Source organism: Brachionichthys hirsutus, chromosome 7 (assembly GCF_040956055.1).
Source record: "Brachionichthys hirsutus isolate HB-005 chromosome 7, CSIRO-AGI_Bhir_v1, whole genome shotgun sequence".
NCBI lineage: Eukaryota > Metazoa > Chordata > Actinopteri > Lophiiformes > Brachionichthyidae > Brachionichthys > Brachionichthys hirsutus.
This window is the reverse complement of record NC_090903.1, coordinates 2,144,359-2,158,683: the sequence shown is the minus strand read 5'-3', so window position 1 is coordinate 2,158,683 and position 14,325 is coordinate 2,144,359. Positions and strand designations below refer to the sequence as shown.

Here is a 14,325-nt window from a genome sequence, read left to right as displayed (position 1 = left end):
CCGGGGCCTCACGGGGCCACACAGAGACAGAGGACCACGCCGGGGCCTCACGGGGCCACACAGAGACAGAGGACCACGCCGGGGCATCACGGGGCCACACAGAGACAGAGGACCACGCCGGGGCATCACGGGGCCACACAGAGACAGAGGACCACTCACGCACACAGTCACACACGACGGACAATTTTGGAGTGACAAATGTAACTAAATTGCATGTTTTTGGAGGTGGGAAGAAACCGCCTGACCCGCAGAGAGACCCCACATCGACACGGGGGGGGGGGACGGACAGCGCTACCGAGGACACCACTGTGCTGCTCTTGTTTCTTCTGCTTTTTGTTGTTGTTGTTAAAAATGGCAGTAAGGCTAAGAAGCCTAAGCGTGCTCAAAGGACCAGTCTTCATCCTTCTCCTCTTTTCCTCCGCCACACCTTCACTAACCAAGGTAAACTGTACAGTTAATATATTTTATTATAGTGTTAGATCTTCTGTGTCTGGCATGATGAAATGAATAAAGACCGATTACTTGGGAGGAGACAGGCGTAGCCTGGGAAAAGGAACGGGCAGGACCAGACGTTTGTTCACCAGACCAAACCTCGCGTGACGCTTAGCTCAACCTTTGTGGGCGTGGCCTGCTCCACCTCTGCTGCAGGAAGATACGAGTAGTGAGGATTGCTTTGTCTAGTTGGACACGATCTGTCTCCAACGCGGTGCAAACGTCTTATCAATAAAATGAATGTCAATTTGTTTCCTGAACTTTCTTGGTCCTCGTCACATAAAAGAGCTCACGATTGATTTACTCTCTCTCTCTCTCTCTCTCTCAACCCAGCCGGTCAGACAGATGGCCGGCCACCATGAGTCGTAGGTTCTGTCCAAGGTTTCTGCCTGTTAAAGGGAAGGTTTTTCTTGCCTCCGTCTCCAAAGTTCTTGCTCTTGTGGGTCAAGTTGGGTTCTGTCTTTCCCTGCTACTCCTGTAAAGTGCCTTGAGATGACTTCCTGTTGTGATCTGGAGCTATAGAAATAAAACTGAATTGAATTGAGTTGAATTGAGTTGAACTGTACTGTGCTTTCAATAATCAAAGTTATTTTTAATACCTTTCTATACGTTCACCACAGATAAACCCATAAAAAAGGTTTTAGACAAGTGTGTCTGGGGCTGGAGAACGGATTAACAGCAACACAGTCTCTGCCTCACTTCCTGTTCCTGAAGGGTCAGTGTGCTGCTGCAGGGGGGGGGGGGGCGATCGTCTCAGCTCCAAGAAAAACAGATGGACACCATAACTAGTGTGTGTGTGTGTGTGTGTGTGTGCGTGTGCGTGTGCGTGTGCGTGCGTGTGTCCTGGATCCCACACGGAATTGATGTCCAATCAGTTTGCAGAAAAGAAAGGCAAACAAAAGGTATCTACCAATAGAGCACGGCCTGTGGGAGGGGCTGGGCTCGACCAATAGGATTGCGTTATACGACGACAGATCGTCCCACCTTCTCCTCGTCATTTGTGGTTTCCCACTGGGCGCCATTTTGACTAAAGTCGTCCGGAGTGGATTTATTTTTAGACAACACATATTCGATATTTACCTCGTTTAGGGCTTCCTGCCTCCATTGTCTGGCGCCTGCCGGTGAATAAGCCGCGAGAACACCGAGAAATGGCCACGGGAGCGAACGCGACTCCCCTGGGGAAGCTGCACCCTAGCATCGGCGCTAAGCGGGGGTTCGACGCCGGGCCTGGCGCGGGGAATGGCTTGATGCAGCCCCCTGGGCCGCAGGCGGCCTTCCCTTCGCTTCCAGCGTTCCAGCCCGCGATCCCGAACGTTTCTTTCCCGTCGCATCAGTTCAGTCCGGGGGCGAGCTTCTCGTCGCCGGTTCCACCACAGCCGGTCGCCGGGGGGAGCCTCGCCAAAGCAGGTAGGCCGCGGGGGGCCTACGCGTTTCATGCGGCGGGACTGTAAGCTAGCATAGCTAGCATAGCTAAGCGTGGTGCTAGCCGGAGCCGGCCTCGTTCGCGGTTCTGAGGCTAAGCTCGGCTCGACGTTAGTTATAGTTTCATTCTGGCTCATGTCCAACCCCATTGCTAAAGCTTCGACACATATAATGCTTTGAAGTCTTTGAACGATGCTGAAGTTGACGTAAAGGTTACGTGAATTCCATCCACAGCTCGCGTGCGTGGTACTAAACTACGGGCGCACACGCACGCACAGAAGGCGTAGTCGGATGCGTCTGGGGGCAATGGAGTCTGTTAAAACAGTCATAATAACTACTTTATTAATATATGCCAAACGCGCACAATTGTACGTGCACATAGGCCTAGATAAACACTCAAATGGTTTACTTGACGTCATGAATGGGCGGGCAGCCCCGCGTCGTGGCGCCGTGGCAGCAGTTTGGGGGGATCCGCGCTAACGTGGATGTCTTTGTAGATTTTAGTCAGAAGAAGCAAAGGAAGAAGAGTCGCTGGAGCAGCGAGACGCCCGATCAGAAGACGGTCATCCCGGGCATGCCCACCGTGATCCCCCCCGGACTCAGCCGGGACCAGGAGAGAGCCTATATAGGTAGGCTTATTCCACCAGGGGGCCGGGGCCGCTGTCATGTCTCCTCGGTTGGGTTCCTTGTTGTTTGCTAGGAATGAAGTCCGACTGATGTTCTGCCTAATTTTCAACAGCTGGAGCTCTGAATGTGCCACAAAACATTTTAATCCACATTAATGTTACAGAGTTGGACAAAATGGAGAGCACTTAACTTTGCTCCAACTGTTGAGACGAAGCATTTATTCTGAGGTGGTGATGAATATGTCTGATTATAACAAAGTCTTGAGTCATTTCTCTGGACTCTATTTTGCATCCTAATGAACAGCCATTATTAAGAAGGGCTTGATGTATTCTTAACCTCCACCCCCATTTGCAGGAGGCGGTGCTCCTAATGGTTAGATATGATCGAGTCTGCCTTCATTGTTTTGAATGTTCTTAAGATATGCTGCTTCATTGGCAAATTGATTACACAAATGTGCACCTAAATTGATCAGCCGGGTCATTTAATGGTTCGCAATATGGCTGATGGCGAGTCCTCGTTGATAATGGCTCTTTGTTACGTGAACAGCCATTTGAGTCCCCCCCCCCCCCCCCCCCCTCGTTGCATTCCGTAGTTCCCCTAAAGTAATGGAAGGGACATGTCTTTAAAGGAAATTGCTCTGTCCCACTTCACAAGGCCTGTATTAATGACTCAGTGACCTGTGACCTGTGACCTGTGACCTGTGAATGGCTGGTTGGGGTATTTCATTCTAACTATCATTGTGCATGGAATGACTGGTTTATTTTCTCATTCTCTCATACGTATACAGCCCGACATTCTGCAGAGTGACTGGTACATATTTTCGGTATTGAAACAGATGGACCAGTTAGTGACATGTCTTCGGAGACTTGATGTGTCGTTAGACATATTTAACACAACATGCTGCAAAGCTGTGACTTCATGGAAGGGTTTGAAACCTGGTCCAGACATTCACATGTTGCCATATTTAATATCTGTTAGTCCTGTTTTGGTCATCTGAACGGCACCTAGAACGTACAGGGTCATGTGTTTTCCTGATGTGCTCAGAAATGGTAAAGCGCTTTCATGCTTTAGAATCTCACCCGATGTCCCTTTAACAGACTCACCTTGTCTTTACCTCGGTAGTGTTTGAGACAGTGCTCTGATGTGCAGAGTATTGTCTCCTTGATGTTGCTGTGGTAACCATATTTCTCTCCGTCCTTGTTTTTCTTTCCTAACCTGAATTCTTCCAGTCCAACTGCAGATTGAAGACCTGACTCGTAAACTGCGTACAGGAGACCTGGGAATCCCTGTAAACCCTGAGGACAGGTTGGAAAAAGAATAAACCCATGAACAGTAACATTTTCTCTACCTTCTTGACTTTCTGGGAGACACATGTTGAGCATATGTGGCTAGCCCAAATAGCTGATTGCTACGTAGTATTAGCTATGCTGTTCCAAATGTTTTCACTTTGTTAAAGATTAGTGGTCGAGCAGAATTAGACGCTTCAGTTTATTATAAAAGCTGGAGAAGACTGTGCAGGTATATTATTTGCGTCTACTAGCTTGTTTTGCATTGGTATATTCCTTAAATTTACGTTTATCTACTGTTTTTAAATTAATACTGTTTAGAATGCAGTTGGGTAACGTAAATGAAACTTAAGAGAGTTCTTGATTTATCTTTACTTTATATATAGAATCTAGTAAATAACTTGTTTCAATCTTGGGTAAAGCAAATAGTTTAACTGAAAATAGATAAGCGTTTCCAGGGTAGGGGTGTGAGTGGGCGTTCCCAGGGTGGGGGTATGGGTGGGCGTTTCCAGGGTAGGGGTATGCGTGGGTGTTCCGAGGGTACGGGTATGAGTGGGCGTTTCCAGGGTAGGGGTATGCGTGGGCGTTTCCAGGGTAGGGGTATGCGTGGGCGTTTCCAGGGTAGGGGTATGCGTGGGCGTTCCCAGGGTAGGGGTATGGGTGGGCGTTCCCAGGGTAGGGGTATGGGTGGGTGTTCCCAGGGTAGGGGTATGGGTGGGCGTTTCCAGGGTAGGGGTATGAGTGGGCGTTCCCAGGGTAGGGGTATGGGTGGGCGTTTCCAGGGTAGGGGTATGAGTGGGCGTTCCCAGGGTAGGGGTATGAGTGGGCGTTTCCAGGGTAGGGGTATGAGTGGGCGTTCCCAGTGGGCAATGCATTGTTTGCAGGGCAGAACAAGATGAGTTTAGATTTGAATTAACCTTGAACATTTCTATTTTTCTATGTTTTCACTTGATGTCAAGAGATACTTGACAATTAGTTTGCTAGTATCTGTGCCCCACGGGTTTTCCACCCACTGCTTATTCTGTCTCTGATATCTATGTATATATATATATAGTGTTCTGTGTGAATATGAGTAGAGATATGATGCACAAGACCTTTCTCTGAAGCGGGATTTTTTAAATAAATTAACTACCACATTAAATAGTTCAGATAAATTGGCTCTTTTGGGAAAGTACATGGTGAGAGAAGATTCCCACAACTCCCAACAATTGATATGTCCATGCCTAACGTTTTTACTTCATGGATATTATCTGAATATTTGAACAGGGATGACTGTGCTCATGGCATGTGTAGCCTGCGTCATAACATACCAATGATGAATAGCTTTTGAATTTCAAGAATTGCTTGATGCTGGTGTTTTCTGGTTTTCCTTACAAGGTGGCTTTAATCATTTCAACCCAAGAGGTAAGGGGCGTGTCCAGGTTCCCCTGTGGAATGTATGTGTTCTGAAAAAGCGATGGCCAGCTTGTAGCATAGTTTTTATCAGGATCTGCTCCCGAGAGGGGGTGAAGTTAACCTTTACAAGATAGAGTCCCTTTCATCTGTATGTTTATAGTTTCTCTTCATAAGCAGACATTTATATAAGTACCTCCCTATCCAATGTAACAACCGACTGGGTGATTTTCAGGTTGTCACCGATGGAAGTTTGAAGTATATAAGAAAAAAAAGCCACTTTTTCCCCCCCACTCTTCACATCACATGGACACCAATCAGGCTCTCTGAAGGGAGAGCATAGGAAAAGGTTGATCTCTAATCATAACTCCTTTTCTCTAACCCAAATTACCCCACATCACGCTAACCCTTTCTCAAGTACAGAGCCTCCATAATGCAGCATCCAAGGGGAGGTATGGACCTCTCGTCAGCACCGAGCAGCTTTCACAGCCACTGTTTCTACCTTAGGGTTGGAAATGTTGCTTTAATTTCCTTTCCTTACCTCTAACTTGCCTTTGTTGTAGGCCAACAATCCTGTATGCAGGTTTAGGTATGGCCGTGTATTTGCTTTCTTATGGATTAATTGCCACTGTGCAGTTCTGGTAGCCCCCTCCCCTCTTACTCTGAATTGCTCAAAGGATTGAACTCTAGCCATTGAAATGTCAGCACAGAGTTCTTTAGAATCTTTTGTTTCTTTTAAATTTTTTGTCCAGTAGATCCAAATTTGCAAAACCTATTTCCCAAATGTATCGTTTGTTTAAGACAGTCACGCCCCTTAATTCCAAAGTTCCGCTCAAAAATGTGTATTTGTATTCCTTGAGTCTTAGCTGAAGGGAGTTTTGGTAATTGTTGATGGCAGCGCTACGCCTCTCGGAAGGTCTGGATAATATCGGTCGTGTCTTTTGTCATCCGTTCTCAGGTCTCCCTCTCCAGAGCCCATCTACAACAGCGAGGGCAAGAGGTTAAACACACGCGAGTATCGTACGCGGAAGAAGATTGAGGAGGAGCGTCACTCCCTCATCACTGAGATGGTTGGGCTGAACCCCGACTTCAAGCCTCCTGCAGACTACAAGTATGATTTGTTCATTGTCGTAGTGTAAATCGTTGCGTTGCGGGGGCGCAGGTGTGACCATGCACGTCCCTTATTCACTGCGAGGCTTTTGGGAGTTCCCTCGGCTAGCTTAGCGGTGTTAGCGTGGCTAGTGAACCAGTCGTCTTTCAGGATCAGAATTAATTTGTTCGCCATTGTCAGTGAAAGGATTCAGGAAGGAGGAATTTTCCTTTGTGCGATCTTGCCACATGAAACATTGCAGTCAATGGAGCGTCTAAATTTGTTCCTCAATATCTCGGTTGATTATTGTTCGATGTTTATTGAATTTTACACAGGCATGTAGGGTGGGGGGCTCTATCTTATCTGGATAGGGTCGACAATGGAGTCAGTAAAAAAATACTTGATTTTAACATTAAAACTCCATTTATGGATTCAAAAACTAGCTAAAAATACACATCAACTCTGATTCACTTTGACTTTTCATGGTTGGTGTATAAAGACACCAAGAACAATCTAGAACCTTCTGGTGCTGATCCAGATCTGCTCAGCAGAGGTCTGCGCTCTGAGTGCTCTAGTTATTATAACATTAATCCATTGATCAACAATCAAAGTTATCCAAGTAAATAATATTAAATGATAAAGAAAAATATCATCCAACACAAGTTACGACGTTAACTATGTTCAAAACTCTTCTCAGAGTTGGGAGAAGCAGAAATGCTGAACAGCCAACTGCGAGCAGCTCAGAGCACGTAACTGATGCAGCATATTACAAAAACAAACAAATGTCTGACCCCGGCTCTCGGGGGCCACAGGAAAGGACGTGGGGGGCCACGAGTTAGACACGTGGTCCAGACCACTGGTCTGGACGATGCCACTGCTGTTTATGCTCTCCAGGTTCTAGCATAATGAGTTGAGTAGAGCCGCGACTCTGCGCTATATTTTAAGATCGTTTTGGTTTGCTGATGATTGTTTTGTTTTTTATGTCAGGACTTTGTGGTTCCTGACGGCTTGTCATGTGCTTGTTTTTTTGCAGGCCTCCAGCCACCAGGGTCAATGATAAAGTCATGATCCCCCAAGATGAATACCCTGAAATCAACTTTGTTGGTCTGCTAATTGGACCACGGTAAGTTGGGCCAGACGGTACCACGACTGCATGTTTGAAAGCCGCAGTAGCTGACGTTTCACAACAGGATATCCATCCATCCGTTTTGAGGTGGGATATCTAGACTTGCGTCTCCCCAGGCACCTCCTGGACCTCTTCCAGGAGCGGGTGTTCGTTATGGCTATAAGTGACCCACGAGGACCCCGGAGGCAGAGGCCCGGCTGTCACTGTCCGTGATTATGTTGTACACATCTGGGTTTTTGAACTGCTTTAACTCTTGCTTGTCAGCTAGGACCTGTTTACCATTGGTGACCTTTGACTCCTTTGGCCACTCAAACTCCCCCACCATGATAAAGTGGCAGTTCAAGAGGGAGACGGTAGAATACATGGATGATCTGTAATGAATGCTGCAGGAAGCCCCCCCACCTCAAAGGGAACGCGTTGGAGACCATGGACTGAATCAGTCGTGGCTCCTCATGCGAGTAGAAGCACCAGATGATCTCCAGATGTTCTGTTTTGTGTGACACCAGAAGGACGTTGTGACCGTCTGAGAAGGGTTGACTGAATGTTGTTTTATACCAGTCGCAGATTGAGCGGGGTTCTCACGATGTCTCCTTCTGGTTTTAAAGTGGAAACACGCTGAAGAACATTGAGAAGGAGTGCTGCGCCAAGATCATGATCCGGGGCAAAGGTTCTGTGAAAGAGGGGAAGGTGGGTCGAAAGGATGGACAGATGCTGCCAGGTGAAGACGAGCCTCTTCATGCGCTTGTAACCGCCAACACAATGGAGAACGTGAAGAAGGCCGTGGAGCAGGTACGCTCTCCCTGAACCACCGATCAGCTCTGCTAGCCCTGAATCGCACACTGCTCTGGGTGTTTGATGTGCTTTTGGGGCTGGATGGTGACAAACGTGGGTCTGCAGATTCGCAACATTCTGAAGCAAGGCATCGAGACGCCCGAGGACCAGAACGACCTGCGGAAGATGCAGCTGAGGGAGCTGGCGAGGCTTAACGGCACGCTGAGGGAGGACGACAACAGGTCGGCTTTATTCACAGCTCTCTGTTGATAATTAAATAATAGATGCCTGTAGGCGCACAGGAAGATAGACGTTTAGGGGAGGTGCGTTTTAGGGTTTGTAATAATTTATTATAGTTTAATGTTGACCGCATAGGAAAGTTGCATTGTAAGAGGTTGTAGCTGAGATGCTAATTTCCGCCTGTAAATTGGAGAGTTTTTCTTCCGACGGGACTAAATGGAACAGGACACAGATTTATTCACCAAATGAAACCATGCTTTCCCCCTACGTTTTGAGCCATGCTAATTTATGGATTTTTGTGGGCTAAAAATACAGCCAATACATTTAGCCTCTTCGCGTCATCTTATAATCAGGTGCAGGGGTGCCCAAAGTGTTCCCCGGAGGGCCGAGACACTCCAGGTCTCCTTTCCGACCGTCTCTCCAGCAGCTGAGCTCACCAATAAGGAGGTGTTGATCATTAGAATCACCTGTTGAGTAACCGGCTGGGAGGAACGCCTGCAGCGTCTCGGCCCTTCCTGGACCAGTTTGGGCCCGCCTGACTTAATAGTTCTAAAAAATACGTTTTTTAAGTTTCCCACATTGTCATCGATGCCGCAAAACGAAACATATCTGGAGACACTCGTCCACGGACATGAAGAGAGCGCCGAGTTACACGAGTTGGTGAATAGGACCCCCCCCCACCATATTATATGGTACAGACCCAATTTCGCTGTACAGTCGTCCCTCTTTTTCCGCGGGGTTTACGTTCTAAAAATAACCAGAAATCCGCAATGTAGTGATCTTTATTTTTTTTTGTTATTATACATGTACATAAATGTTTAAAGGCTGTAAAACCCCTCACCACACACTTTATACACGTTTAACAGGCAGGAATTAATCTAAATAGATTGTTTCAGTATTATAGAATGAAACCAAAGATCAAAACCTTTTCAGAACTAAACATTTGTTTGAGGAATATAAATATATAGTACGTACAGTAAACGTTTTCCTGTTAATAATGTTAAGGCGTGCAGGTCGAGGAAAGAGCCGCTTGGAGTGCAGAAGAACAAATATTCTACTCGTGCTGTCTTTAGCCTCTCATGCTGCTTTATTGGATAGCTTAGCACAGCGGAACGGCAGCGGCTACATGTAGCAACAGGAAGAAACAAAACCCAAAAGGGACGCGACGTTTATGCTCCTACAAAATAAAAGCCTCTTTTTACACAGAGAATAAGAGCGCTATAAAACAAACGCTTAACAAATAAACATGATAGCTTTTAGAAATAACGAATTTAATTTTAATGATCAACCTACGAGGTTGAACACATAAGAAGTTATTAATAGCAACTCGGGCGTATTTCACAGTTCCTCCGACCGCGCCTCTTCGTCCTTGCGCCGTTTCAAGGCGCGTTCAAGTGCAAAAAGAAAATCTGAAAAGTTGCATTAAAAAACTCTGCGACGTCGCGGAAGATGAACCGCATTATATCGAGGGACTACTGTGTTAGTGTCTTCGACTTTGTGTTTCTTGAGTCAGGGTGTGGAAACAATGACTAAGATGGAAAGTGAGGTGATTCCATATAAGGTGATCTTGCACACAATAGCTTATCTAAGATCTGAATAAAATAAAAACCGTAGTAACAAAGTATTTCTACTACAAAGACGTATTCAGCCTAAAACAAGAATACACGGTTGTGTCTCTGCAGGATCCTCCGTCCTTGGCAGAATACCGAGCCCCGCAGCATAACAAACACCACCCTCTGCACCAAATGTGGCGGCGCGGGCCACATCTCGTCGGACTGCAAGTACACCAGGTGAGGATCGCCGGGCCGGCTCACCGGCCTTCACTCGCTGTCGAATAGTAATCGTAAAGATGTTTCTGTTTGTCTCTCCGTAGTTCATTTGCTGCCCACAGAGCAACAGGCGGCGAGCCTCCCCAGTCTGCCCAGGACAAGGCTCGGATGGATAAGGAGTATCTCTCCCTCATGGCTGAGCTGGGGGAGGCTCCAGTCCCCAGCTCCGGTGGGGGTCACTCCGGTTCCCAGGGAGGAGCGCCGCGGTCCTCGGGACACGGCAACCAGCCACCCCCGGTGAGTCGGACAGTGGTGTCCAAATAGCTGCTAACGGCTCACAAAACCAGCAGCAGCAGGAGTGGGTACACAGACGTGTATTAGCAGCAGTAAAACCAGTGTAATCACTCAGTAGTGCTGACGTCTGGTAGGCCTGTTTTTTAAGGAATTACATATGGAATCGTCCCTTGCTTTGAACGCATGTTGGAGGTTGTTTAGATTAGCATTGATTAGCGTCTGGAGCTAATCTTTAAAGGGCCGGTTTGTGTGCAGCAGAGCCGGCCCCCATGGATGAGCTCCGGTCCGTCTGAGAGCAGGCACTACCACGGAGGGCACGGTGGCCCCGGAGGACCGCATAGCTTCCCTCCCCCCATGCCCGCCATGGGGGGCCACCCGATGCCCCACAACCCTAATGGCATACCCCCCCCTTGGATGCAGCCGCCCCCACCTCCTATGGGCCAGGGACCAGGACCTCATGGACACCCCATGGGTGAGAGCCAGTCGTACCGTGGCTACGTTACGTTGCATCGATCGATCGTCTCCTGTTTCACATCGGTTATAACTATATATAATCTGCCCGAGATTGAAAAAGAACGTCTGGAATAAGTGTGTCATTCCCGATTGAGACCTGAAAAGTGGAATAATTATCCTGGAGCGTCGCCGGACGCTCTTTGTTCTGTCTAGGTCTGCTTCCCCCTCCAATGGCCATGATGCCGCCTCCTCCACCTCCACCCAGCAACCAGCCACCTCCTCCACCTTCTGGACCTCTGCCACCGTGGCAACAGCAGGCTCCGCCTCCACCTCCAACCAGCAGCATGACGACCAGTACACCGCTGCCATGGCAACAGAGTAAGTCACTCGCAGGAATCTCCCCCATGGGGTTGGTGGGATACAAAGTATATCTGCTGTATATGCTACACGCTTATGTAGTCGCTGGATATCCTATGTTTATATTTCGCTAATTGTTTTTTGATACTCTGTGCTTTTCACCTGTGTGTATATATATATATATATATATATATTTACCTGTGGGATTAATGACGCTAAATCCACTCTTTAGGCTGTCACATGTCAGAATATTTCCAGTAATATGCTATGCAGTAATACTTGTGTTTTACTACTACTGACACTTTTATGCTATGCAGTAATACTTGTTTTACCACTACTGATACGTTTATGCTATGCAGTAATACTTGTGTTTTACTACTACTGATACTTTTATGATATGCAGTAATACTTGTGTTTTACTACTACTGATACATTTATGCTATGCAGTAATACTTGTGTTTTACTACTACTGATACATTTATGCTATGCAGTAATACTTGTGTTTTACTACTACTATTACTTTTATGCTATGCAGTAATACTTGTGTTTTACTACTACTGATACTTTTATGCTATACAGTAATACTTGTGTTTTACTACTGATACTTTTATGCTATGCAGTAATACTTGTTTTACCACTACTGATACGTTTATGCTATGCAGTAATACTTGTGTTTTACTACTACTGATACATTTATGCTATGCAGTAATACTTGTGTTTTACTACTACTGATACATTTATGCTATACAGTAATACTTGTGTTTTACTACTACTGATACATTTATGCTATGCAGTAATACTTGTGTTTTACTACTACTGATACATTTATGCTATGCAGTAATACTTGTGTTTTACTACTACTGAGTGATGTAGCTTTGATGACTGTAGTTAACCTCTGCCCCCCCCCCCCCCCCCTGCAGATACCACGTCCACGTCCAGTCCCGGCACCAGTGCCCTCCCCCCATGGCCTCAGCAGCCTGCAGCTCCGGGAGCCCAGCCCCCACCACCCATGGGCGCCCCTTCCATGGTTCCGCCTCCGCCTGGCGTCCAGCCCCCGTTGCCTCCGGGCGCCCCTCCTCCCCCCCCTCCACCGCCTCCGGGCTCAGCTGCCATGATGTACGCGCCCCCGCCCCCGCCGCCGCCCATGGACCCTTCCAACTACGTGACGATGATGGGGATGGGGGTCCCGGGCATGGCTCACTTCGGCATGCCCCCTGCCCCCCCGCCGCCCCCCCCTCAGAATTGACAGTAGAATAATCCTCTGCGGCGGAGAAACGTGTCCTGGGCGCTTTACTTTTTATTGCAGGATGAAACGCGGTCGTGTACTTCCCACGTTTTTAGCGTTGTGTTATTCTGCGGCTCCTTCAGAATAAAGTGCTCAAATATCTGGTCGCAGGTTTCTGCTCAGTCGTCACGGCAACCTGAAGCGCTCCACTGAGCCCTGGTGTTGAACCATTGTTGGGTTTAATATGCATGATGTACAGACACGAGCCCGTCGGATGAATGTTTCTGGCGCGTTGTACGGCGTGTCCCGCTGAAGTGGAGGATTCGACGCTGCGATCGTCCGATTATTGATCTTTATCTTTGTTTGTCAGTACCCGTTTCGTTGCTTGTAGTTGCTCGAGCCTTAATGAATAACTGTAATCTCAATCTGATTAGCATTAAACTGATCGATTGAACCTTGGATGTGAGAACGTTTGTCAGGACAGTCCTCCAGATGTTCCGTCACCTCTGCCTCGCACTGGAGAAGACTGGAGACGAAGATCGTCCCCAAGGGGGCGGGATTCAGACTCGCGTCTTCTAGTCGCAGGACGACTCCACCCGACCGGGGTCTTCAACCTCTTGAGCAACGGCGCATTCCTTTCAATTGAGAAAGATGAAGAAGTCGATCATGTGTGTTCATCACACATCAGCGTGCACACTCACACGCACACACACACACACACTGAATGTCGTTGACACCCGATGACCATTGGGCACCTTTAACAATCCACACACATGTACAGTGTCGGGGGCCCTGTAGCATGCGTATACCAGTGTGTCGGGGGCCCTGTAACATGCGTATACCAGTGTGTCGGGGGCCCTGTAACATGCGTATACGGTGTGTCGGGGGCCCTGTAACATGCGTATACGGTGTGTCGGGGCCCTGTAACATGCGTATACGGTGTGTCGGGGGCCCTGTAACATGCGTATACCAGTGTGTCGGGGGCCCTGTAACATGCGTATACCAGTGTGTCGGGGGCCCTGTAGCATGCGTATACGGTGTGTCGGGGGCCCTGTAACATGCGTATACCAGTGTGTCGGGGGCCCTGTAACATGCGTATACGGTGTGTCGGGGGCCCTGTAACATGCGTATACGGTGTGTCGGGGCCCTGTAACATGCGTATACGGTGTGTCGGGGGCCCTGTAACATGCGTATACCAGTGTGTCGGGGGCCCTGTAACATGCGTATACGGTGTGTCGGGGCCCTGTAACATGCGTATACGGTGTGTCGGGGGCCCTGTAACATGCGTATACGGTGTGTCAGGGCCCTGTAACATGCGTATACAGTGTGTCGGGGGCCCTGTAACATGCGTATACAGTGTGTCGGGGGCCCTGTAACATGCGTATACAGTGTCGGGGGCCCTTTAACATGCGTATACAGTGTGTCGGGGCCCTGTAACATGCGTATACAGTGTGTCGGGGCCCTGCAACATGCGTATACCAGTGTGTCAGGGCCCTGTAACATGCGTATACAGTGTGTCGGGGGCCCTGTAACATGCGTATACAGTGTGTCGGGGCCCTGTAACATGCGTATACCAGTGTGTCAGGGCCCTGTAACATGCGTATACAGTGTGTCGGGGGCCCTGTAACATGCGTATACAGTGTGTCGGGGCCCTGTAACATGCGTATACAGTGTGTCGGGGCCCTGTAACATGCGTATACGGTGTGTCGGGGGCCCTGTAACATGCGTATACAGTGTCGGGGGCCCTTTAACATGCGTATGCAGTGTGTCGGGGGCCCTGT

The 14,325-nt window shown here is 48.2% G+C and overlaps 1 protein-coding gene across 2 annotated transcripts; it reads left to right on the top strand.

Annotated features, from left to right (window-relative positions):
* The first annotated feature begins 1,540 nt into the window (after window positions 1-1,540).
* sf1 (splicing factor 1) lies at window positions 1,541-12,973 on the top strand. 2 transcript variants are annotated; one of them, XM_068741059.1, is made up of 12 exons: window positions 1,541-1,899; window positions 2,412-2,543; window positions 3,771-3,846; window positions 6,178-6,330; window positions 7,343-7,432; window positions 8,041-8,224; window positions 8,333-8,448; window positions 10,129-10,236; window positions 10,320-10,512; window positions 10,768-10,981; window positions 11,176-11,340; window positions 12,240-12,973. In XM_068741059.1, exons 1-12 carry the CDS (start codon window positions 1,641-1,643, stop codon window positions 12,563-12,565), a joined length of 2,016 nt encoding a protein of 671 aa, XP_068597160.1. In that variant the 5' UTR covers window positions 1,541-1,640; the 3' UTR covers window positions 12,566-12,973. The 2 variants fall into 2 exon arrangements, with proteins under 2 accessions (XP_068597160.1, XP_068597159.1); XM_068741058.1 differs by having other exon boundaries at window positions 10,765-10,981.
* The last annotated feature ends 1,352 nt before the right edge of the window (window positions 12,974-14,325 follow it).

Bases quoted from the DNA above. Each gene is read 5' to 3' on its own strand.
- sf1 (XM_068741058.1), top strand. From the start codon at position 1,641: ATGGCCACGGGAGCGAACGCGACTCCCCTGGGGAAGCTGCACCCTAGC. The intron at 3,847-6,177 runs GTTGGAAAAAGA...ATCCGTTCTCAG, and splicing joins CCTGTAAACCCTGAGGACAG to GTCTCCCTCTCCAGAGCCCA. The intron at 8,449-10,128 runs GTCGGCTTTATT...GTGTCTCTGCAG, and splicing joins CTGAGGGAGGACGACAACAG to GATCCTCCGTCCTTGGCAGA.